Source organism: Strix uralensis, chromosome 4 (assembly GCF_047716275.1).
Source record: "Strix uralensis isolate ZFMK-TIS-50842 chromosome 4, bStrUra1, whole genome shotgun sequence".
NCBI classification, from domain to species: Eukaryota; Metazoa; Chordata; class Aves; order Strigiformes; family Strigidae; genus Strix; species Strix uralensis.
In genome coordinates, this window is record NC_133975.1 from 115,083,547 (window position 1) to 115,108,359 (window position 24,813).

At 42.3% G+C, this 24,813-nt stretch overlaps 1 protein-coding gene across 1 annotated transcript in view; it reads right to left on the reverse strand.

Moving 5' to 3' along the window:
* Positions 1-8,451: 8,451 nt before the first annotated feature.
* Positions 8,452-24,813, reverse strand: part of FBLN5 (fibulin 5) — a 52,905-nt gene continuing 36,543 nt past the window's right edge. Inside the window, exons 6-11 of the mRNA XM_074868623.1 lie at positions 24,322-24,438; positions 23,258-23,377; positions 20,300-20,422; positions 19,624-19,750; positions 16,557-16,752; positions 8,452-14,578 (exon numbers count right to left, since the gene is read on the reverse strand). Coding sequence (XP_074724724.1) covers positions 14,417-14,578; positions 16,557-16,752; positions 19,624-19,750; positions 20,300-20,422; positions 23,258-23,377; positions 24,322-24,438 — 845 coding nt within the window. The 3' untranslated portion in view covers positions 8,452-14,416. The remainder of the gene's footprint in view (positions 14,579-16,556; positions 16,753-19,623; positions 19,751-20,299; positions 20,423-23,257; positions 23,378-24,321; positions 24,439-24,813) is intronic.

Consider the following 24,813-nt stretch of genomic DNA (forward strand, 5'->3'; position numbering starts at 1 on the left):
CTTTGGGTTTAGCAGACACCTTCTCTCCTCTGCCACAGATGCTGGGTGGGGTCCACACACTTCATTACAGAAAGCTGCTATAATTCAGTCTGTGACTATGATTTTTTGTTTTCTCCTTTTTTCAAATGCACATTTAACGTCATGCTTTCCTGACATAACCCATTGTAATTCTGTCCACTATCTGAGACTGCAGCCAGTTGCCTCCTCCCACGGTACTGCAGAAGAACAGCTTTGTTGCACAATGTCCAGCATCTTTTGAAAATGTCGCAAGGCAGGGTGAGGTTCCTGGGTGGATAACCGCCGAGGCACAGCGGTGCTGCGCTGGGCCTGGAGTTTTCAGGCCATCAGCTTCAGCCTGGAGTGACAAACAGGAGTGACTGTGGGTGCATATTTATGCGGGAGCAAACGGTTCAGATTCCTTCTCAGGAGGCATTTCTTGCCGCTGCTACTGTCTAGGAGTCCCAGATGATAAATCCAGTAAGCTCAGGAGGCATTATAAACCTTCCTGTACAGTTGACAAAGGGATGAAACCGAGCCAAGGCATGCTTCTCCAGTGTTTTCCAATTGCATCCTTTTCTTGCTGGGCTTCATTAAGAGCCAGCTGCTCTTAGTCCCAGCACAGGTTTGGGAGGACATTATCACACCTGCTGAAAAAAGATAATAAGATTAAACGTTATCAACATATTGGCACTTTCAGATATTTTCTAGAGCTTTTATACCTACAAGATTGTGGGTAGATGGTGCTACCCCAGCTCTAAAATGAGCATGCTACGTGCAAAAATCACATGGCATATCAAATCTGTCATTTGGATCCAAACAATTCCAGTAGTTTCCTGTTTGATTCAGTGCTTTAAGCCAATATATTTAGTGTTTGTCTGGATCCATACAGTCTGCTGTTTGAAAACTGCATTTTCAGGGTAAAGGATAAAAGAGAAAGGAAGAACCTTATCTGTTGCTGATTCCAGGAAAGATTTGAAATCTGAGATATCTTTGAGTTCCTGTCTACCTTTCAGTCTGGTAGTTGGACTCAGTTCAATAGCACAGTTTCAGATTGTTCCCTAGCCTTCATTGTTAGGTGAGAAAAAAACAAAACAGGAAAGACCGGTTTCAGGAGAGGCTGTTGTATCACTGAAAAAGGCCCCATGGAGCACCTGACTCTGAAATACTCTTATTTATTATAAATAATTTCCATGGCGTCACGTTAACAAACATAAAAGGTCACGAACTCCTGTATTTGAAGCAAATGTGTTTGACATCTGGGATCTGGCAGAAGTTCCTCCTGTGGGATAGATTGTTTGCGCAGAGCTTTATTGAAGAATAATATTAAGAATGAATTACGAAATATTAGTGTAACCTAGTAAAAAATCATTGTATTTTACAAGCCAGAGACATAATAGATCTCACAGAACTATTTTAGTTCATCTGATTCAAGAGCACATCAAGGAATGATAGCTTTGACCAGCTAGCAGTGAAAATCTGTGGGGTTTAAGCACTGCGGTTAGAAATGGGCCAGAAAGAGAGGTTCAAATGCAGGCAATCGCTTAAATGCATGTCTCTATTTTTGCTACACCCCTGCTCTATGAAGAGAGTGAGGAGGGAATCGGCAGGGAGCCTTGGTAGCTGGGGAAGCTGAGGGCTGAGGGGGAAGCCAGGCCACCCCTACGCACCCCCAGCCAAGGAGCAGGGCAGCTGGGCAGCCCACGCCCCGGACATCAGGCACCTCCGTGGGGCTGGGGACGGGCCGGGGATGGGTGGGACGCCAGGGCTGTGGGGAGCTGGAGGCTATCACTCCTACAGTTTATCCCTCTCTCCCTTCTCTTACCCAGGTCAGTGAAAACCTCACAAGAGCAGCCCTTTCCCAGTACCCGGGGGTTGCTCCCCAAGCTATTTGTGAAGCCCTGTCTCCCCAGGAGGTGCTCTCCTACGGGGCTGGGATGGTGCTACCTCCTGGGGTGCCTCTCCCCAAACACCGTTCCTGTCCCACTTGCCTGTGACATTGCCCAGAAATGCTTTTTCCAACGTGGAAGAGGTGATGAGAAGCAGGTCTCCAGGTCCTCCCAGTCTCCGCCGGGGCCTGGGTACCTGCCTGCCCAACAAAGGGCAGAACAGGCAGCCGACCCAGGGACAGATGTCCAAATGCCTGTCCAGCCCCTTTCCTCCCTCCTCTTTTTTGGGACCTCAGGGCCAGGTGCTGCTGCCCTGCCCTGTGTTTTCACACCATCGTCTCTCTGGGGTCTGCTCAGGGCCTCAGAGCTGGCCGCTCTCCTGAAAAAAGGCACAGGCCTGCCCAAAGACTCACAGATGTTCCTCTCCCCGGGACGCAGGGGCCAGCCAGGTGTCACCCACGCACAGAGCAAGGGCAACACAAAATAGGGCCTTCCTGAAAGGGACTGAGTCAAGAAACAGGCCCAACTTGTGAAGCACAAAAATAATTTATTGTTTCCAGTTGTAAAACTCTTTTTTCTTTTCCTTCTTCTTCTATTTTCAGGTGAAAGCAAACTTCATTTACCTCGCTTAAAGGGGGCAAGGACAAAAAGCCATCCCAGAAATCACAACACTCTAAAGCTTGTCTGCCCCGTGGAAATGAGGGAGCTGGGAAGAACATCCACAGAGGCCAGTGACCGGCCGCCCACAGAAGCTGGAATGCTGTTCTTCCATCTACAATTGCTTGGTTCAAAATGAGAGCACATGCTGACCTTCTAGCTGGAGCTTTGGGCACATCCCTCAGGGAAAGGCAAGGAGGCAAAAACAGGCCAGTACTTAAAGCCATTTAAGAAACAGCATAACTAGAAACAGAGGTTACCAGACCACTCTACCCTAATTTTAAAACTTTAATCCAGCTGCAGGGTGTTTGGCCCTGTTCCCAGGCAAACACACCAATATACAGCACTCTTAAGGTACATGACATAAGGCAAAGCCTACCTGCTGCCCACCCTCCCGGCCTTCACTTTGCAGGCCTGCCAGCAGCACTGGCTGCTCCTCACCAGCATCACTGGGAAGTAAATGTGCTGTGGTCACAAACCTTGCCAATATCACTAGGGATTTTAGGACAGGAATAAGGATGCACTCTCACCCCAAAGCCAAGGATTATGCATATTTAACTCATGTTTGGTTATACACATAAATATCCAGAGAGGAGAGAACATACAGGCCTTCAGAGATTGCTCTGCTGAACAGACTGAAGTGGGTTACCGTCTTGGTACAACTTGATTGTACACCTGCGCTGAATGGTGCATGTGTCACAAACCTGTGTTTTAACAGAACGTTTAACAGCTGCAAACTGCAGGATATTTATTCTCGACAGTGTTTTCTCGACAGATTACTTTCAAGAATCCTGAGTCAGCAGTAATAACTATAGGTACAAATATTTGCAGGAGACAGTAGCTTTGCCATGTTATTTACCTGTGCTCTCCAAGCCAAAAAGTTTATATATGTATGACTGAGGCTGGCCTTCCATGGTGAGCAAATATCTACTCGCCTCAAGTATTTTCAGCTGTCACTATTGCTTTAACTCCCAGCTCCATAAGAACTAGATCATATGGTAGCAAGGAATTCAAGGGTGAAGGGTTAATCATTTCACTGCAGCTCAGGGATTAACTTCACATTAAAACCATGTGCATTTGGATCCAAGTGACATAATGAAAAATGTGGTGGGAGATGGAAGGTGCACTCATTCAAGCAAGTAAGGATTTATTGAACGAGTGCTTCAAGATCTTAGAAAACCTAACCAAACATTTCTCAGCCAATGCTTTTGCTGCTCCCTCACTTGAACTGATGTGGTGATCCTATGACTGACAAGGACTTTCATTAGCAGGCAGATGGAGGCTGTGTTTCAGTACTGGATTTTAGGGGGCCTGGGTGATCTTCCTGTAACAGTATGGTGCAACAGCCCAGGGCAGGAGAAATAACACAGGCTAGAAAGAAAAAATGGAAATGCAGAAGTGCCATTAAAGATCAGCAATCAGCTGCTGTTCAGGATGGTTCTTACCAACAGTGGCACAGACTATGAACCCTTGCTTTGGTGTGAAAGAGCTGAGTTCACGCATGCTGTTCTAATGAGTTACTGGTGTGAGAGAATGTTCAGCTGCATGAGATGGGGAGCTGCCATCTGGCTTCCTGGAAAAACCATGTAGAGCTCATTTTTTCCATCACCAATGTGGCTATGTGCAGGCTGACACTGTGGACAGTTTAACAGTATTCAGCAGCACCTGCGGGCCCAAGGAGTAACTGGTGCCTCCAAAAACAGAGGGAGGAGGAGAAGACAGGAGTTCTGGTACACAGAATACAGCCCATGAGACTTCTAAAGGAAATACGATTCATAGCTCACCCTTGAGGAAGTGCAGTGGGAGGTTAAATCCCCGCAGGATATCAGTTTTACAGCCCAGCCAAACCCCATCTCTCCAGCAGCACAGTGTCCTTTACCAGCTGGCTGGACAACACTGACAGAAGAGAAGGTACAACCTCCTTCTTCCATCCACAGCTGTGAGTCAGCTCCGGAGATACCATCTCTTTATCCACAGAGCTCTTGCTGAACTGAGAGACCCTGGGAGGGGCTGGGAGGATACTGTCAGAGCAGATTGGTCTGGCATTGTGAAAAGAGCAATAAAAGGGGAGGGAGTCACACTATTCAGTCCCATGTGCAACCCCATCTAAGACAAACATGACAGAATGTATAATAAGAACAACCTGAAAAGCAGACTGTAAGCAGCTAGAGAAAGAAGGATGCAGTGGCTTAGGTCTAGAAACCTCAGATTAGGCTACTTGAGCTGCATGCCAGCAGCTAAATCTGAGCAACTTTGTTTCTTAAAGTGCCTGTTCTCCACCAAACTGAGTGGAAAGCCCAGCCGTTCAGTGACCTCACTGGGTCAGGCCACTTCTACCAAGGCATCCCAGTGGGGACTGAAGAACCAGAAGTCTGATCATGGGTCAAAGACCTACTTTCTCATTTTCTTTGAGTGGTTCTAGAGAGTTGTTTGCTTCTCCTGAAAATTTGCAGCCCAACGTTCCTGCACTTGGCCTCTCTTTTGCTTTGCATGTGTGTCCGTTTCAGTGTAATTTTTCTTGACTGTGTGAATTAATGCATTTGCAGTGCAGTGGAGGGAACTGACATGCCCTCATGATACTATAAATGAGCAGCAGCAGTTCCTTTGAGTTCAAAACAGCTATAGAGATCTTTATCAGCTTTCTGAGTGGCTTGTAAATCATCACAAACTCAGTGAATGGCATATTACCTACCTCACTTCTGCAGTGAGTTACTTGAGTGATGAGAATAGGGGGGACAACTGTGTGACATAAGTTCATTCACTTCCCACAAAGCAAACCAGAGCCAGGCTTGGCTGCCCTTGTGATGTGCTGAAATAAGAACATTCCATCTGCAAAACACAAACCCAACCAATAAACAGCCAAAGCCCATTAGGCATGGGTCATTGAGTGTGGTGTGAGTGGAAAAGCCTTTCACGTACTGAAGTCACAAGCTATGTAGGTGCAGGTGGGAGTGAGAACTAGCTACTAGTTAATGATTTATGTATGATGAAACCAGTTCAGTCTAAATGATCTTATATGAACACTACTTATTAAGGAGACAAGTTTATTCTTCAGAGCTAAGTCAAATTCTGCCCATAGCCTCATGTTGACTGCACAAACCCCTGCCGTCACTGGTCCATGTTGCGCCTCCAAGACCCAGGGCAACTGGTTCTGTGTCAGGCTGGGAGGAGAGCTCATCTCCTGGGATCATCCAGGAACGCCTCCAAGGCTGCAGCATGCAGCCTGTACACCCTCCCATACACCTCTGAACATGTGCTGGTGCTTGGGGGAACTGGGCAAGGGAACCAACACTACCGCCAGAAGCAATGACCTCTTCCAACCTTCACTGGAGTTGCAGGGGAAAGAAATGCCTCAGATATGTCCAGCTCCTGACACAGATGAAATAGTATTACACAAAATGTTAATTTGAGCCTTATCATGCATAAACCCATCAGGAAATTAAGATAAAATACAGACGTGTACCTCCAAGTATGGGCAAGTTTACAACATAAAAACTGTGAAAGAAAATTAGCCTCCTGAGAATTGTATTTTGCTTTGAAGTTTTCTCTGCTACTGTATATATGTTACTAGTGTTTATGACCAATAGATGCACCAGTATCATTGATCCTTGTTTAACTTGCTTTGCAAAGGGGTTACATGATTCTGCCATGAATGCTTGCAATGATCCTATATGATCACCACTAAACCGGGCAATGATCAAAATAGACTAGAATTCAATTATCATTTTTGTTAGCAATATAATTTTTTATTTTAAAAAAGCTTTAAAATAGTCCCTACTGGTGTATTCAATGTAAATTGTTCACAATTTGTAAAACAATACAAGAATTAAAAGCTCATTTTCTGCCACAAATGAAGTAATGGTTATAGGTTAAAGGGGCAGGACAAGGGACATTGAAACCATCCATTTTAAATTACAGTATTCCTCTTCCAAAAAGAATGAAGACTACAAAATATAACATGATTACTAAGCTGGACAGCCTGCAAGTAAGAGTTAGGGAAATGACTGTTTAGGCAGAAGCAGAAGTTCTATGGAGCATCTGTTGTGCTGAGCAGTGAGTCCTTCTCCCTGCATCTGTACAGGTTGCAGAAGAAACTATTGGTATAAGGTGGTGCTATATGTGCTATACCTTAAATTGTGCTTATAGGCTTCTGGTGTCCAGTGCATCTCATTAGGTGACAGATTGGCCAGGGCAGCATGATTTTTTTGAAAACTGATGCGGCATTCGAATGAATGCTGCCCTCCTATTTTTATTGAGGTGACTGTTAGCACTTTTCTGTCTTTCAAAGGCCCAAGCAAAGCTAAAACACTTCATACAGCAGGAGAGGGACTTACCTCAGAGATCCTGCACACTGAGAGCATTCCTTAGTACTTTTACATTATCTTGGTTTGTCCTTCCCTTGCCTCTGGCCATGCCTGCCTTTTCCTTGGCCCACCCATCAGCCACCCATTGCATCTGCATCCTGGTAAGGATCAACTGTGCTTAGTCCCATTGGAGGGAGACAGGGATGATGGAGTTCAAAAAGTGAATTCTTCCTTTGCCAGATGTTGCATGGGATGTCTTCATTCCAGAGCTATTTATAGGCTACACGGGCACTTATCTTTCTAAGGACATAATCTCCTTTATAATATTTTGTGTTTCTGGTTGATTATTTTTGTCCATAGTGATGATATCATAACCAAAGCACTGAAGGTTAACTAACGAGCAAGCTCTTTTCTATTAACTTTCTGGTTCAATTGTCATTTTATCCCTCAGTAATTCTCTTTTTTCATCTATGGGAATGACTTTACACTGGTTTGAACCAAATGCTGTCACTTACACCATTGTAACTCACAGCAAATCAGACTGGGTAGTTCTAAGTGAGCACAGCCCTGGGGAATAGCAGAGGGATACAGTAGAGCTTGCTGCAGGTAGCATGCATGTGGTAGGCAAGAGCTTGGCCCTGTCATTTAAAATTTTCCATAAATGTATAAACACAGTGAGAAATTTTATATACATTATGAGGTAAATCTCCACTTGACAATATTAAGAAGGCAATGAAGGTATCTCCCCTCCAGCTGAGGACATGTCTCTATGAGTTTTGTGCCTTCCTCACTGACCTGGAGTCTATGCTTGGGTTCACAGGTGTTTCTGATCTCTGTAGGAGCCCAGGGAGCACCTGCCATGGTTTTGGAAGCAGCCAGTTTTTCTGTCCCCCTCTCCTACCCAAATAGCATCAGATGTCAGAGTCCAAAGAAATATTTTTAAATTATGAACTAGATTCAGGTTTTCTTGGAGATACTGATTTGAATAGCAAATCTGTGTTATCTTGGCAGGCCTTATGCTTCTTTGTTTGCATTTCACATAATCTACAAAATGAGTTTACTAACCAAAATGTTTCTTAAAAAGAGCGATTTCTTATGAATACTGGAGAACTCTGGTGCTGGACTTTTGAATTATGTTTGCATTATGTGTAGGCAGCCAGGAAACACCTTATGTTTTGAGGATTTTGTCAAAACTAACCTTTGTAGCTATGATTTCACATGTTGAACACAGAGCATTTACAGCAAGCTGCTGATGAACGATCTCCAGACAAGGTCCCAGTCTTGAAAAACACATGCACATGCATTACTCTGTACATGGCAGAATCTCAAGGAAGTCAACATAATCCCTTATAGGTTACAGAGAGGAACAATTTCTATGAATGAATTATGAGCTGTGACTCTGCAAAGACTTGTGTGTAGCTTGATGTTTTAACAATATGTAGAATCAAGTGCCTGGGTTGGCCTTTGAAGAACAGGGGTGAGGAATCATTCATGAAAACATGTCAATGAATGGCTTGAAATACCAGAGGAAATTTTGCAGTGTCAAAGGACATCTCAGGAAGTCTAAAAGTACCCAAAGATAGTGCCCACAGAGAAAGAGATACTGCAATCATACTACTGTTTATTTACTGGAAACAATCTTTCAGCTCTACTGTAAAAATAATACATATCTGTTTACATTTATACCACTGACACTGAGATTCAAAACTTAAAATAAACCTGGGCTAAATCCAGACCTGATGTAAGGTGGTTAGCAATCACTGACTTCAGCATAGTGGGGATCACAGTGCACTCTGTCTGACTGGGCCAAATACTCTGTTTGCAAACTGGGAAAACGTCATCCAAGGTGTGAAGAGCCTAAGGATGTATTGCATAAGCATGTCCTTATCAGGCTTCTTAAAAAGCCTCGAGACTATCAAGCCAGCATGATACAGACACAATTTCAGGAGAAAAGTGATTAACCAGAAGCTAAAAGAGGATCTATTGCCTTCAAAACTGGTGGTGTGTGTGGGTTTTTTTAAATAATCTTTGTGAAGCCAAGCTCTGCCAGCAGGCTGGGCAGTCTCTTCAGCCATTCAGACCTAATACTTTGCTGTAAGTGTGCCTACTGACATTGCAGAGGGAGAGGCATACAAAAGCAGCAGATGGGTCAACAGCAGTGCCTGCATTTCCAGTGAAATACATGAAGAGCTTGTTGTACAGATGGTGGGTACAGAGGAACCTGGCAGCGAAATAACAGATCTGCCTTGGCTATGAGAGAAGCAGCTGAGGTCAGTCAGAGCCTAGAAGAGACACAGCCTACAACTGATCTCCAAAAAGCAAAGTAAAAAATGTTACGTAGTGCTAGAGGGGAAGTGGAGCTCACTCAGCACGTGCTTGCAGTGCATGACCATAATGAGATCACTTGTCCTGGACAAACTCAAAAGGGAGAATGAGTGACTTCTGGGATACACGAGGGAATTGAAAGAGATTGAATATTTTTGGCATTTTTGGTTGCTGAAGTGTTTTCTAAAGATCCCTTTGCTACCCAGCTACATTCTTCAACTCTTACATCAAGGTTAATGCATCATTATTCACTTGATGGTGTACCCAACCTCTTCCTTGTGTGACTTCACCAATACTAGTTGAATTACAGAGTTTGGCTAATGGAAACCACTAGAGGGATCTCAGAAGTTTGAACTAAGAACTGGAGTAAGTGAGATTTCCACCTCTGATGTACACACTTACAAACATCAGATGCACTCTGCACTAAAACAGGTGATGAAAGAGGCAGCTGCAGCATCAGAGACATTCCTGCACAAACACCTCTGGACCATTACACTCCCTATGGCACTGACCCTCCAGCACAGGTCACCTTTCTGGGCACGCTTTCTGCAGAATCCCTGGAAGTCTAGTTATGACTATCAGCCTCACTCTTCATGCATAGCACCTGCTTTGGGGTTGAACCATTCAGAAATATTCAGAAGTTTCAAAGACTTGAAAAAACAAAATGTGACGGGTGTAAGTCACTTGCCTGGACTCATGGCAGATGAGGAAACACGATTTGCTTGTGCCATATTATCTTACAACTCTTTGACTTCCAAATGCAGACCCACAACTAACAGAGCTAGTTCTAGCTTCTGTGAATTCTCCTTGGATACTGATACATGCACAGTGCTTTACACACAGACAAGGAAGATCCTAAGGATACTTTTTATCTTTCCATTAAAGAGCAGCAGAGTCATGCAAATTAACACCAGCTGAGGGGCTTGTCCATCCAGGATAGAGATTTATTTTAACAATAGTGCCTGTCAGGCTTGAATAACATTAGGGCATACTTTTTTGTTTTTTAACATCTCTGTGCTATGAAATTTTCATTGTGTTCTAATACAGCTACATGCTATGGAAGATACTCAGTAGCGTATCTGTGAATAAGCCAGACTGGAGAACTTGAATGACTCCAAACTGTACTGATTCTATTCCTCTGCTTGCTCCAGACAGAAAAATGAGTATGTAAGTTATGCTGATGCTGATAGCATGTTTATGAGACAATGAAAGTTGACTCTTCTAAAAGCTGAGCCAAAAAAAGGTAAATATGAGTACAGGCCCCCAACTTGAAAAGCAGAAAGCTCTGTGTGAATGATTCTGGACACTACACTCAGTGATGGTGGGTCACCAGGTGCTCAAAGCAATTTAGTTATTCTCAACAAAGTTATTGTTGTCAGAGAAGCACAAGTTGCAAAGCCATTTTGTGGGATCCAGCAACCTCTTAGGTGAAATAACATTTTGTTGTCTGTGTCCAAAAAATCAATCCCCTAAAAATATCTCAAAGTCAAGCCAGATGATAGGACCCATTCAGCTCTATAGCACTGGATCTTTCATCTCTTGGCATTCTTCTCCCTCTGACACCTAACCTGACTAGCATGAATCACTTGGTTCATGTATCAGATTAGATTTTCCTTCCCAATCATTGTGATCTGTATCAAAGATTACTGCCATTTCTGCTTTTGTTTACTTTTATTCTAATGATTGCACTGGCAATAGGTGCTGTACAAACACATAGTGAGAGGCAGTCTTTTCCTGAGGACCTCCATTTAAACAGACAGGCAGGAGAGGCAAAGAGCTGTCCCTTCCCAGCTCAGCCAGGGAACAGCTCTGCCACCCTGAGCAAGTACAGAGAAGCATGTCAGAGCAGAGCCAGAGGGAAGGCACACGTACCCAGACCAGGGTCAGTGCCCCCATCAGGTGCTGGCTGGAATACTATCTATTAACCATATGGTAAAACTCTTGGTGTTAGAAAATCCTCTGCAATAGGTTAGAGTAAAGAATCCTTCTCTGAGCAGACCTCGAATTCTGTCAGCTTTTAGGGAGGCCTGGCCTCAAAGGAGAATGTGAATGTATACAGCAGTTGCAAGTTTGCATTTGTAACTTTCATGCTGTAAAAATCTGACATGCATAGTCCTTTTTTTTATTTGGTGAGAATTGCTGTAATATACAAGCCTGCGATGGTCTATTGGAAACAGACCCCTGACTAGGAAATGGAGAGTTTAGATGTTATAAACTGCTAGTAATTTATTATTTTGAGATTGGCATATATTTTGGCAAAGTAAAAGTTGGCTGGAGTGATAGTGAGTGATGAAAGATGTTATGGCGGTTGAGAAGTGGCTGAATTCCTTTGTTTCCAGACTTTTCACTTTTTATTTAAGGCGCAGAATGTTTATATAGAAAGTGTAATATTGTTTTATGAGTATTTTCTGGACCCTGCTAAAACCAAGCATTCAAGCTTTACTCTTTTTAACTAAGTGTTTTGTTATGGAATTCCTCTGGGTTTTGATGTTTCTAAATGAGGGTTAAATCAGGTTGGTATGTGGGGGCCATGGGAGAACAGCCCAGAAGTGAGAAACTGTCTGATGTCTAACAGGGTGGGCTTCCTCTCCAGGTGGTGATGTGATGGCAGGAAGAGAGAGGGCGCCTCAACTAGGCATGAAGAAGCCATAACATAGGGGCACAAAAGGGAGAAAAAGGGGCTTTTAAGCATTGGGAAAACTTTCAGCATGTTAAGAGTTTAATGTCTTTAATACCTGTCCCTTGTCTGCTCTCTGGGCCACCAGAGCCTGCTTGTTTCCCACATCTCACTTCCATTATCTGGGACAAATGAGCACTTTTAGCCCCGTGGTTATAAACTAGCATTCCTCCTTCCTGGTCATCTCTATTTTCCCCTCCAAGACTGTGGTATACGATCAGCCATGATACACTCAGGAAACATATTCTTGTTTCTGATATTTCTCTGCACATTTCCTCTACATTTATCTCCTCGAAGTCGACTACTCACAAAACTTGTTGGCTTCTTGCCCTCAGCTTGGCCCACTAAACCCTGGAGTCAGGCTCCATCAGCTTTTTTGTTTTTACAATAAAGGACAGCCTGTGTACAGAGCGCTGAGCCACAGGATCCCAGGATGTTGTAGCAGCATGGAGAAAACTTTAAACCATTAAGAAATGGAAGCTGCTAAAGCACACTCAACTCAGTGTTTCACTGCTGTGAGCCATTGCATCAGGGCTTCCTTCAAACTGAGTACAAGTAAAAAGAGCGGAGTCTCTACTAAAGCTAGGGAAAGCCAGCTCCAGACTAACAAAGCTTACTAGGAACAAGAGAGTCAATGTTTTGATTGTGTCATGCAGTCTGTGTTGTGATAACTTTCAGAGTCTGTATTCTCCCATTTAATACTCCATTTTAATGAAGACCTCCCATAAAGCTTCTATTCTACTCCAGCCTACTCGCATTATAGTCTTCAAAAACTCCTTTTCCCAAGTAGCATTAAGCACTTCCAGTCATCAGAAAGATGAAGCAAAGGTTATCTTTCCTGCCCTTGCGATGTTGGAGAGCAAATAAGGCAATAAGGAAAAAGCAGGGGGAAGAAGCAAAAGAACTTGCTTCAGAGAAATTTACGAACAAGGCATATGAACCCTCATCCCTACTAAAATAAAAGACCAAAGAGCCAGTGGCTTCAACAAGGTAAGCATTATACCTCCGAACTATACAATTATTTTTTTTTCAAACTCCTAATATATATAGATTTAGCTTAGCACTGTGAGGCTTCAGCTGGAATACTTTTCACAGTTTTGGGCACTGCACTTCAAGAAAGATGTGAACCAACTGGAGACAATCCAGATGAGAGCAACAAGAATGATCAAAGGTCCAGAAAATGTGATGTATGAGGAAAGACCAAAAGAATTGGGTTTGTTTAGACTAGAGAGGAACAGTCTGAGGGGAGACATGACAACAGTCTTCAGACATGTTAAAGACTGCTGCAAAGGGGAAGATAAACTGTTCTCTATTTCTACTGGAAGTAGGCTAAAAAGCAATGGATTTAAATTACAACAGTGGAGATTCAGATTAGACTTTAGGAGAAACTTTCTGTTGGTTACAGCAGTTATACCTGAGAAGACATTGCCTATGGAAACTATGGGATCCCATTGTTTGAGGTCTGGGTACTGATATAGTGGGATCTGCTTTGTGGCAGAGGCATGAACGATGAGACTGGTCCACGTCCTTTTCAGCTTATTTTCCCCAGTGTTAGGAATACTGGAGTGAGACTGCACGTGAACAGAACAATTAATTTTTTTCTGAAGGAATTTGGACGGGTCTGAGCTGAGTTGTCTTTGAACAGGAGATTAGTTGCAGCCTTAATTACAGAATTAATATCACTACCTCATAACCATTACAAACTGTTTGCAACTATCACACTCAGGAAAACAAGGAAGAATAAAGTTCTGATTCTTATTTGGTCTAAAGTCCCTGGACAATATTCTGGCAGTGGAGACCTGTGTCAAAGAGCCTGGGTGTAAATAAGCATAACATCCTAAATATTGTGAAACATACCATCCAGTGATAGATTTCTATGAACTCTGTTATATAGAAAGATTTAATACAGGAAGGAACCCAAACATGTGACACTTCTTTAGAAAGTAGATTACATAGTACAACATGTATTTTGGAATGAATTTACAATAAATTTTAACTATAAAATAGAATCAAAGAAAAATAGGTGAAACTAAGACAAATGCAGGGTGAATTGAGACAAAGTGACTGACTGATAATTCCAGAGATAATTTGGAATGTAAGTTAGCACTTCTGAGATCCCTTGTTTCAATAGGTGGCTTTTTGTTTCTGTTTCTGCTTGTTTGTCTGCTTTCCATTTATAATGAAAAAAAAGCAAGATTGCAAAAGCCAGCTTTTTCCTCAGTTTCTCTGGTGCTTTTTGCTAAGCAGCCTCAGAGCTACAAAGGTTCACAGTCTTTCAAACATAGACTCATACTCTAGAAGTGTTTACAATGGAAAGAAGAGTCCTTAAAATATATGACCACATAGAGAATCATATGGGATCTGCTGACAATACATCTTCAGATGGCTGCATCCTGGTAGGGACTGTGCATGAAGAGGCCTCCCTCCTCAGACAGGCATAGGTCTCCGGGTCTGTGGAAATACTGATTTGGTTAGAGCTGCTATACGTACTGGCTTCTGAGGAGGGAGTTCTGCAGAGGAGGAACCGTCTCTTTTAGTTTAGTGTTTCCAGGGCACAAACTCAAGGTTTAGAAGGAGTACTGTGATACGTATATCCTCAGCCGGATGACAGAGCTTCCTCTGAAGTTGATGACGGTGTTAACAGTGATCATTTCCAAGTCCAACTGAATAGTACGGGGCCCTTTCACAGGCCGGGTCATCACCAGAGTAGCACTGATCGGTCCCGTTTGCTGTGCACAAAACAAGAGAAAGCAGGTGAGATTTTCAAAAACGACTCTTGAAAACTATTGTCTAATTATGGTCTTCAAGCAGCCAAAATAACAGTTTTCTGTTGCATTGTTTGAAACTACTTTAATTCATGGGAGAAATAGCTTCATTTCAGCGTTTGGTTCCATTTCAGTGTTTCTATGAACTATCACCTTCTACAGTTTGTAAAGCCTTTGGGACTCCTGCACATAAAAGGAACTATTGAACATAGAAATTTACTATTGTCCAAATGGAAAAAGATGAAAACATGGATTTAAGGTATAAACAAGTGGTGCCACCTTTTTTTTTTTTTTTTGTGAGATATTATTTTGTTTGATGTAAAGAACACTGTTACTTTGAAGCAGTGAACACCAAGAAGGGGTTATATTAACAGAGCTTGGAGAACAGATGTTCCTATGTGAACAGAATCAGGGTTTGTTGTATAATTGCATATGTTAACATCACAAAACCTTACCCTCTGAAGAGAGCTTTAAATATGTGAATGCACTTCAAAAAATCTGTCTTTTAGTAAGTGGAAGCAGACTTTTGAAGTATCTGGCTGGAACGGTGGATTATGAAATTTTTGAAAATCAGAGCTTCTGACGTTAAAACCAAATGCAACTTGTTTTCCAGAAGAAACTTATGTACACAAAGCAGGACCTGTTGTACCACGAAACTGAGCATTTGTGTTACCTCTGACCAGAGAAGCCTGACAAATCTGTGAGGAGAAGCTGGGTGGGCTGCCTGGGCTGGGCTGTGGGTGCTGGTGCCTCAGCCCCAAGGGAGCAGTGTCCTGGGCCCCGGTTCCTCCCCAGCACCCCTTCCCTTCCTGCCTGCTGATCCCACTCTTCCCAAAGCCGCAAATAGGCACCAACCACTGGCTACCAACCTGGCACAGGGACAGTGCTGTTGTCAGCAGAGGGAGAAGGACAGCTTGTGCAAGTGGAGTGTTTTAGGTGACAAATGAATGGGGGTGTGATAAATAAATAAAAGAAAACAAGCAGACTCAAGCAACAATGATGGTCGCTGGAGCCTTAGCACTTGGTGGGTTGACCCAGATGAGGAGAAAAGGTCAGTGGGATGAGTAATGACTTTGCAACAGGAAAGCTCTTGTGGGATGTAAATGATCGTTCCTGGACCATGTGTCATTTCAGGATTTTGAAACATTTTCCTTTTTTTGCAGTGAGACTCTGAGGCTGTCAGGAGAAATGTGTATTGGAATCTATCACACTACTGGTTTCTGTGAGGTATGGGAACACCTACCAATAGTCACTGAACATCACTTATGATCAGCCTTATGAATGCCACGATGCCTGGTGGCTGTGCCTCATTCCGTGCAGACATCACCCCTGCATGTCAGGAGTCCAGTAAAAATGACTGGGGAACAGAGATATCTTTTGAAGAAAATTCAGATTTAAAAAAAAAAAAAAAGTAGTTGTGTTTTCTCTAACAGTGTCTACATAAAATATGTGTTCTCAGTGAAAAAAATTCATAACAAATGAAAGCAAAGAACTGAGAAAGTCAAGTTTTGGGCTAAAGAGGGGGGTTTGCTTACATTTGGTTTTCAGGTTTTTCAATTTCCAGTGAATAGTTTAATAAAACAAACAAGAATTGTTGACTCTTTCAGTGACAATTACTGATTGTCCTTCAAACAAGAAAAAGTTTGGCACAACAGTTTCTTTTGAGCATGGGAGACCTGAGCTATTCTTAGACATGGGCACAGCCCCGGACTTTCGCGAACTTAATGTCTCATAAAACAAGCATGTTTGCTTTGGGTAGGTTACCTTCATGAAAGAGCCAGCAGCCCCTGCAGATCAGCACACTGCTCTGCATGTCTGCCTGTAAAAATGCCTCATACTGAAGGTTTAAATGATATTCATTAAAAACTGACTTCTGCTATCAGAAGGAATTCAGCTAACAAGAAGATACTCCATGTTTTCTCTCAGTGAGCACCAGACTTACCCGCATGTAGAATTCCCTGCCCTCATTCCCTGATTTGATTTGGAAGATGTAATAGGCTCCAGGGTAGCGAGTTGTTGCTTGCATCTGAAAAATGTCAGAAGGCACAGACCGCCCGGACACCATATCCATCACTCTGTACAAGATGGTGAATGGCTGATCTCTGCAGCCGGCGTTTTCAGCTGGACACATGCAGCGGCTAAGTGTCAGAGATAGGATTGCCATCAGAGGTTACAAATTGCTGTAATATTTGATTCTTTATATGCAAATTACAGCTGCCTGAATAAATAAACAAATAATGTTGTCGGCCAGCTAAAAGAATCAATGAAACTTGTAATGAATTTTCCCACTTTTAGTATTTACTGGCCTACCTATATCCCTGCCTTCTTTTTGTTGTCTTCTAGGCCAAAATATCTTGGCATACTTTGTCTCCTTAGATTACTCGAAAATCTGTACTTTCTTTAAAGCAGCTCTGTAGGTGTAGACTATCCAATACATGTTTGTCCTGATAGTAATTTAAACTGAACTGTCCCCAAAATAACATCAATTATTGGGTCATTTCACCAATGATGCTACATAAGTGTTGTATTTTTTGTTTAACAAGCTTTTATATACTACACGAAAACATACAGTGAGACATCCTGGATCAAATCAAAGCTCTAGCATCAAATAGAGAGCCCTAAGGAAGAGCAGGGTACCAAGTAAAGCGTATGAGACTTCCACCAACAGCCTCCAATTGTTTGTGACTCAGGAAATTCTTGAAACAAAGGTGTGTATTCATCATCCCTTAATGCATTTCTTATCCATCAGCTTGTCAGCTTCCCCTTACACCCCCATGAACGTTTGGCATCCACAGACCCCTTCACCTCTCTCTGCACTGTCCCTTGCTGACTTCATCTGATGCTTCCAGTTCTTCTATTGAAAGGTGAGTGGCCAGTCAATCCCTGCTCATCCTCCTCATGCAAGGGTTTCATATTTGACCCTGTTCATGGCTGAAGAGTGCTAACTTAGTTGTTTCTCACAAGGAAGCTATTCCATACTTCTGATCTTCCTCATTGCTCTTTGTGAACCTTTGTCCAGTTATATTTCTTCTGAGAGGAGAGGAAGGAATTGCACAGTCTTGAAGATATGGGCACACAAGGGCACGTGCTCTAAGGCTATTCTCTACCTATTAACACCTCAAATTCAGATTGTTTTTCTGACCTCTAGTGAGTATTGGAGATCATGCAACTATCTATAACAACCCTCAAATCTCAGTTTGGACAGATAATGATCAGATCAGTTCTCTATTTAATTTGTGAATTTGGGATTGTCTTTTTACTTTACATTCATCTACACTGAATTTCATCTGCCATTTTTATTCCACAGTCATTGAGGCTTCTTCTGCATTTCTTTTCTGTGCACCCTTTTCTCTACTGTCCTCAGATTGTCTTGCAGACTTTGCCCATCTCATGGTTTATTATTTTTCCCAGGTTGCTTACAAATGCATTGGACAAAGTAGGTCCAGACCTCTGCAGAACTTCACTGTGAAAGCTGACAATTTAATACTATATTTATTTTTCATCTTTCAACCTCTTACTCTTCTGTGCCAGGGACTTCTCTCTTACATATGTCTGCTTAATTTCCATAATAACCTTATGTGAAGTTCTTTTCAGAAGCCTTTGGAAACCCAAACAGACTGCATCAGCCCATGTGCCCTAGCCACATGCTGCTGATTTCTTCAGAGAACTCTAATAAAGTTGTGAGGCAGGATGTCCCTTTATAAAAGCCACGTCGGGGAATTTACTGGAAGAGTTGGGTCTTTTTGCCTATTTTTTCTGTAACCTCCCCTACTGACACGAATTTCAGACAGTTCATCTGGCATGTCCCCCATAAAAAGGCTCCTGGCGTTACAAACACCCAATTCCTTCCACAGAAAACACAGATGCAAGGAATTCACTTGGCTTTTATACTGACCACTTCTAGACATATGCCACAAATTAAATGCAGTCGTATCTAGACATGAGCCAAAGCCACCAAACACAAAGCTCAGAGATCAAGAGTTCTGGTGCAGGCTGATCTGTGAGGACTCTATAGTTGGCCTCTGGGTAATTTAGATACAGAAGCTTCAGATATTTCAAATTCCAGTTTAAGACTCTACCACCTCTGAAGTTAGGTAAACCCAGAACTGGAAGAACAGAACGTGTCTACTCCTCAGCTGCCCTAGTTCAGAAAACAGTGTAAAGACATGAATAAATTATAATGGAAAGAAGCTGATTCTTCATCACTCGCCTTTCCATAAAATACATTAGGCTACTAAGCAATCCCAAGTAATTGGGTTTAGTGCAAACACTATGGATGAAATACTGTGGGCTGCAATATACAGAGATCTGTCTGGAGCTGAAATTTTTTGAGCCCCAGGCAAATACCTACAAAAATGGAAAAGAAACAAGTGATTTTTAGAAATGTGGGATTTATTTTTTTGCTTGCTCAAATAATTCCAAATTTAGACAGCAACAGTGCTTGCAGCCCTATCCAGACATACCCAATTTCAGTTTGTGGACTTTTCAGCACTTTTAACCTTTAAGCAGTAGGAAACTACTTGTATCCTGCTATAACTATCATCTAATGTTTTAAAGTACTTCCTAGACATAAGCTAGTCAATATTTACAGGAAATAGTCACACTAATAAACAGGCTGTATTCGAACATATAAGTCAGTTAGTAATGTAAGTAAACATCTCTTATTACATAACAAACCTTGCTGCTTTCTGTACTCACTGATAAATGTTTTTCCAGTCTAACTTCCCACACATCTGAGTATTGTATCATATCATATCATATCATATCATATCATATCATATCATATCATATCATATCATATCATATCATATCCCACCTGGTGACCTGGTAAGGAATTGCAATTTATTATTTTATAAAGCTTACCAGTGGTAAGTGCAGCAACAGCATGTATGTATAACTCTCTAGACACACTTCATGACTGTGTTGGGAAAATGCAGCTTATTTCGTTCACTCTAGATACACTTCATACAGATAGAATTTGCTTTTGTGGCTGTGGGTATGTTACTCACTTCTCATTAATCTGGATATAAGGATCCTCACATCTTACTGGGTCTAAACATTTATATTCTCCTGGGATATTGAAACACGTTTGCTGTGGAGTGCAGGTGAAGTTTCTGTTTTCACATTCATTGATATCTAAAACACAAGAAACAAGAGAAAGGTTAAAGCAGGGAAACATGTGCAAGACACCACTCTTACAAACTGGTTTCCATCTTAAGGAATTACCCCAAAATTCACAACACTCTTGCACCATGAAAGTGGCCTTTTGATAACTGGCCCCTCTTTTAAGATCAGTTTTTACTCCATTCATTTCTGCTTATTGGAGCGTTCCCATATGCTAAGTGCTGCAAAAATAGAAAATAAATTGGCTGCTCAAGCTCTCTGACCTTAGAGAATGGGAAAACTAAAGAGAGACGCGCAGCAGAGAGGAGAGGAGAGCATCTGAGGGCTTTCCTGTATAGCTGTTTCCTAGCCAGTAAAGTCTTACTTACAACAACACACCAATTCACCTCAGTGGGACTATTCACATGATGACATTCTTACCAGAATTACATAATTGGCCCCTACGAGTATTTCACTGTGCAATGCCAAGACCAAGCATCTCAATTCTTGAAAACCTCTTTCCAGACACAGGACCTATTTTCTGGTCCCCTCGGGTCCTAATCAGCACAGGAATGTTCTTACCTTGGCAGCTTCTGCTATCGTCAAGCAAGTTATAGCCCGAAGGACAGATACAGTAGTAAGAACCGGGCCCATTCACACATTCGTGCTGGCAGAGGAACTCTGAGAAGCTGCATTCATCCATATCTGCAGTGGTAAAACAAAGCTTAGTGTCTTTGGCTTTACAGTCAAAAGAGCAGTCCCACAGGCAGGTGGCTATCCAGACTACATGCCCATCACCCCAGCTGGAGGTTGGCACCCTCCAACTCCCTAGAGCTCTGCAGCCACCTGGCAAAATGCTATACAATAAGTTCTTGGTTAAACATTTTTCTCCTAGGGAAACCAAAGCTGCTGCGGAACACAATCTGTGGCTTTTATTTATTTATTTTTCTTTTCGAATACCTGTCACCAGTTGGGCATGTTTTCAGTTCTGTTTTCCATCAGAGATAGAGCTACTCCAATACGAAGCTGCAACCGGAATTTGAAAGGAGAAACTTGGCAGTGATTTTCTTTTCTTTTTTTTTTTTCTTTTTTCTGGAGAGAAAACTTCCCTTTCCCAGGGCCACATGGGTCCCAGCAGAACTCCTGCAGCCAGCCCCGGCTGTTTTATGTTTCTTAGCCTCTAGCCAGTTACTTCCAAGGCATTCCAGCAAGACTACAGAGCTCATCCCAGCTTGGGTCAGACCTACTGGAAGGCCCAGCCATCTCCCAGATACCCAGTAAGCTAAGCAGTCTGTCAAATCTCTGATTGAAAGCAGAAATTGTGATCTTTTCCTCTTCCACTCATGAATTGACCAGTCATTGTATTCTGCAGAACTGTGCTCCAGCAAGAAAGATGAACTTCAGAGCTGCACATGGAGGCATGGCTGACTGAGGGGAAAACACATGCAAAGGCGCTAGACTGAGGGAGGCTGCATTTAATCATTTCCTTATTTCCCTGTTCAGGGGAAGAAAGAAACAAAGGCCAGAGCCCCAGCCAGGAACTCCCAAGTTCTTATTCCCAGCTCTGACATGTTGACTCTCTCAGGCAAATCACTTTTACTCTTCAGACTGAATTTCCCTTTCTTCTAAATTGGGCTCAGTCCATTTATCCACTTTTGGTGTTTTGTGCAGATGGATTGGAAAGTATCTGAAGTCCAAATATGTTAAAGTGGTTTTACGGCTGCAACCACATTATCAAAAGGGAGATGAAAGGAACTCTACACCCACATAGACCTGTCATTGTGTGACCTGCCCCAGTGAGTTCGCTGGAAAAAACACCTTGCTGACAAAACAAGATGGACGGAGGGCTGACTCCATCAAGGGACTGAGGTATCACCCACCCCCTCGAGGTGTCCTAGCTTAAACCTCCAGCACATCAGATTCATATAACCTGTGCTCAGCTGCTGTCAAGTGCTGGAGGGATTTAAAGTCCCAAGGGCCCTACATTTCTGCTGCTGAGCCCACACAGGACAGGCACACCTTTGCTGTTTCTAAACACTTCTGGCATTCTGCTGACTACCTGCGGAGGACAAGATGGTCAGCATTTCAGAGCACATCTAATGCACATGCAAGACCTCTGTGATTAGAAAATAATGCCAATGTTGGAAAAGCCAGGTTGAAATCTCTGTTCCTCTCTTTGAATTGGGGCAGGAATGCCTCTCATCTTCAAGGTAAGCTGGATGCTAGGCCATGGACTAATCCAGTGACTGTTGAAGTACAACTGGATCCTGGGTGTCTCATAGGAGTGTCCTCCTAACCAGGCATTCCTTTTGTGAACCTCAGTGATGTCTAGTGGTTGTTTGTGAAGTAAAAGAAGCTCATCCAAAGAAATTTGACCTGCTTCGACAAGCATTTTCTTGAACAGAGTTGTCAAGAAAAGGTTTGCTGCTCTAAGTCTGTGTGGCGGAAAGTCCCTTTTCTTAGCTTAACTTTCAGACATAAATGAGGCTCAAGCACCACCTCTTCTGTCACCATTTTGTACTGGCAATGTTTATGTGGCATTGCATTGAACTTAACTGGTTCGAGCCCTAAACTAGCTCAGGAACACATAAAAAAGTGCAGGAGTCTAACTTAGATGCAGAAATTCCATTAGCAGAAAACTTAAGTTAGGTGTTGCAGCTCTAAATGTCAAATGCACAAGACCCTTCAGAGACTTAAGCCTTTGTTAATTTTCTTATAATACAGAGGTTTGCAGGGAAAAACAGCTTTAGAAAAACTAATCTATACACATACTGCATATCACATGTCTTCTCTCTCAGAAACAGCATGTTACATCTGTTTACTGTAAATTAAAAAACAAGCATTTTCCAGTGTGTTTTTCCTTCCAAGAAATATTGGCTGGATTCTTTAATTTTATCAGGCTGTGGGAACATTAAGCACAGAAATAAGTTTTGCCTTCAATTAAAATAAAGCAATAAAATAAAAACAAAAACAAGAGAAGAAAAAGTACAGTGACATAAGCACAGTTTCATTTGCTATGTGCTGAACAGATTAGCAATAGCTGTACTTAGAAACCATATATTGTTTCTGAAGTGTAGCCAGAGCCATACAGGGGAAACTGGGGAAGGTTTTAGACAGAAGTGTGCAGTCGTAAGAGCAAGATGAATACATGCATTCAACAGACAAATGGAAAAGTGCTTTATATAAAGTATTTCTTTAATCATGGAAGAATGTTCTAGGACTACCCTTACTTTACTTCCTCTAATAACGCTTCCTGTTCAGCATTACAGAGCATTTTCTTATGTTTACTGTTATCCTGGAGCTTTTTAATATTCAGCTTATTTCTTTAAAACTATTTGCAGCCCTCCTCCATCGTGCTTTTCTGGGTATTTGCTGTGTGCTTTAACTGAAAAGAAGATCATGTAAGTTGCAGCTATCCTGCTGCTAACCATGGACCAAGGAAAAAAATTTTTTGAAAAGCGTGTACAAAACAATACACTGGAAAAAGGAAATGTAACAGAATTAATGAAACCAAAACAATAAATAACTAAAGACAGTTACCACTGCAGTTAACTCCGTCAGCTTCCAGTTCATAGCCAGGTTCACAGCGGCAGAGAAAAGAGCCGTAGGTGTTGACGCAGGTTTGAGTGCAGGGGTTTTCGGTTGTACATTCATTCACATCTATGGGAAACCAATGCCCAATGCATCAGTGACTTCTCCCCAAACTCTATTTTCAATTCATTACTGTAAAGCATTTCAAAAAGATTAGCTGTATAGTCAGAATGATTTGTTCTGAAAAAATATAACCAAGTCAGTATTGTTTATTGCGATTCAGGCTGATGCCTGGAAAAAGCATGTTGGAAACACAACGTGCGTGGAAATGAAGCATTTTGGGAATGTCTTCAATCAAAAAAATAACATGGAAGATGGGATGAAATATTTATTACAAATGCTTCTGTCTTTATCCTGCAATTTTAAAACCATTGAATTGATTTTGTCATAACAGACCTGAGACAAAATGCAGCAGGATATTCCTGAGGAAGATAATGCTATAAGGAAGAGTCCTCAAGGAAACCTACAGCTAAGACAAAACCAATTTTTTTTTCTTTTAGGGCATTAGCAGCTTCTGAACATCGTTAGCACAGACCATTTCCTGCAGCTGTGGGAAAATGCTCCCTGCTTAGCTAAGGAGAGGCTTTATGAAGAGGTTGTGTTGACTTTGATAGAGGTAGCACATCACAACAAAAGGTGGTCTAACGATCAGCATCCTAGTCTGGGACTTGGGATACTCAGATCTAATTTACTGATCTGACAGAGTTTTCCTGTCTTAGGTGGGTCACACAGCTTCAGATTTTAAAAGTAAATTCAGTGCCCAAATTCTTGGTAATTTCAGTGAATTGATTAACTCTGTATTTTAGGGGGCTTGGGCCTCCATGCATATTTCTTCTGATACACTGGTCATGTTGCACCTGTACACCTCTGAGGTACTGTGAAAATACAGAAATATCTCAGGCTGACAAACCTATGAACATTTTCAAAAGCAGTGTTGGGAAGTTTACTTGCATTATAAACACTAAGCTGGGTTGGGACCAAAGGTTTCAGCCATGGTTTACCATACACAGTACCTTGGCATGATCTTCCATCATCATTAAGGGTAAAGCCTGGGTTGCATGTACAGGAGTAGGAACCAGGCACATTGGCACACAGCTGCTGGCAGTAGCCGTAGCGACATTCATCTATATCTATAGATGGGAAAGATGAAAATTAGAGTGGTCTGCATTTTCACATGCAAGTACAAATCAGCAAACACACTGAGTCAACAGTATCAACAACACAGAAATAACCTGGCATCCTGGTTATGGATACAGCAGCCAAACTTTCAGGTGTTCAGACCCAGATTTATAGTTAAATTACATCTCTACCCAGAAGAATATAGTAATGTGTTTTTATTCACATCTATCAGTAGTCCTGTGAACTGACTGTCATTGCTGTAATCTTAAAGCTTAATGTGATGTGATGTCATCAGGGAGCCCAGAGTCAGTCCCTTTAAGCAGCTGCCTCCAGCGTACCTGATAGCTGGCACAGCCCATCAGGACAAGCACAGCCAATGTTGTAGC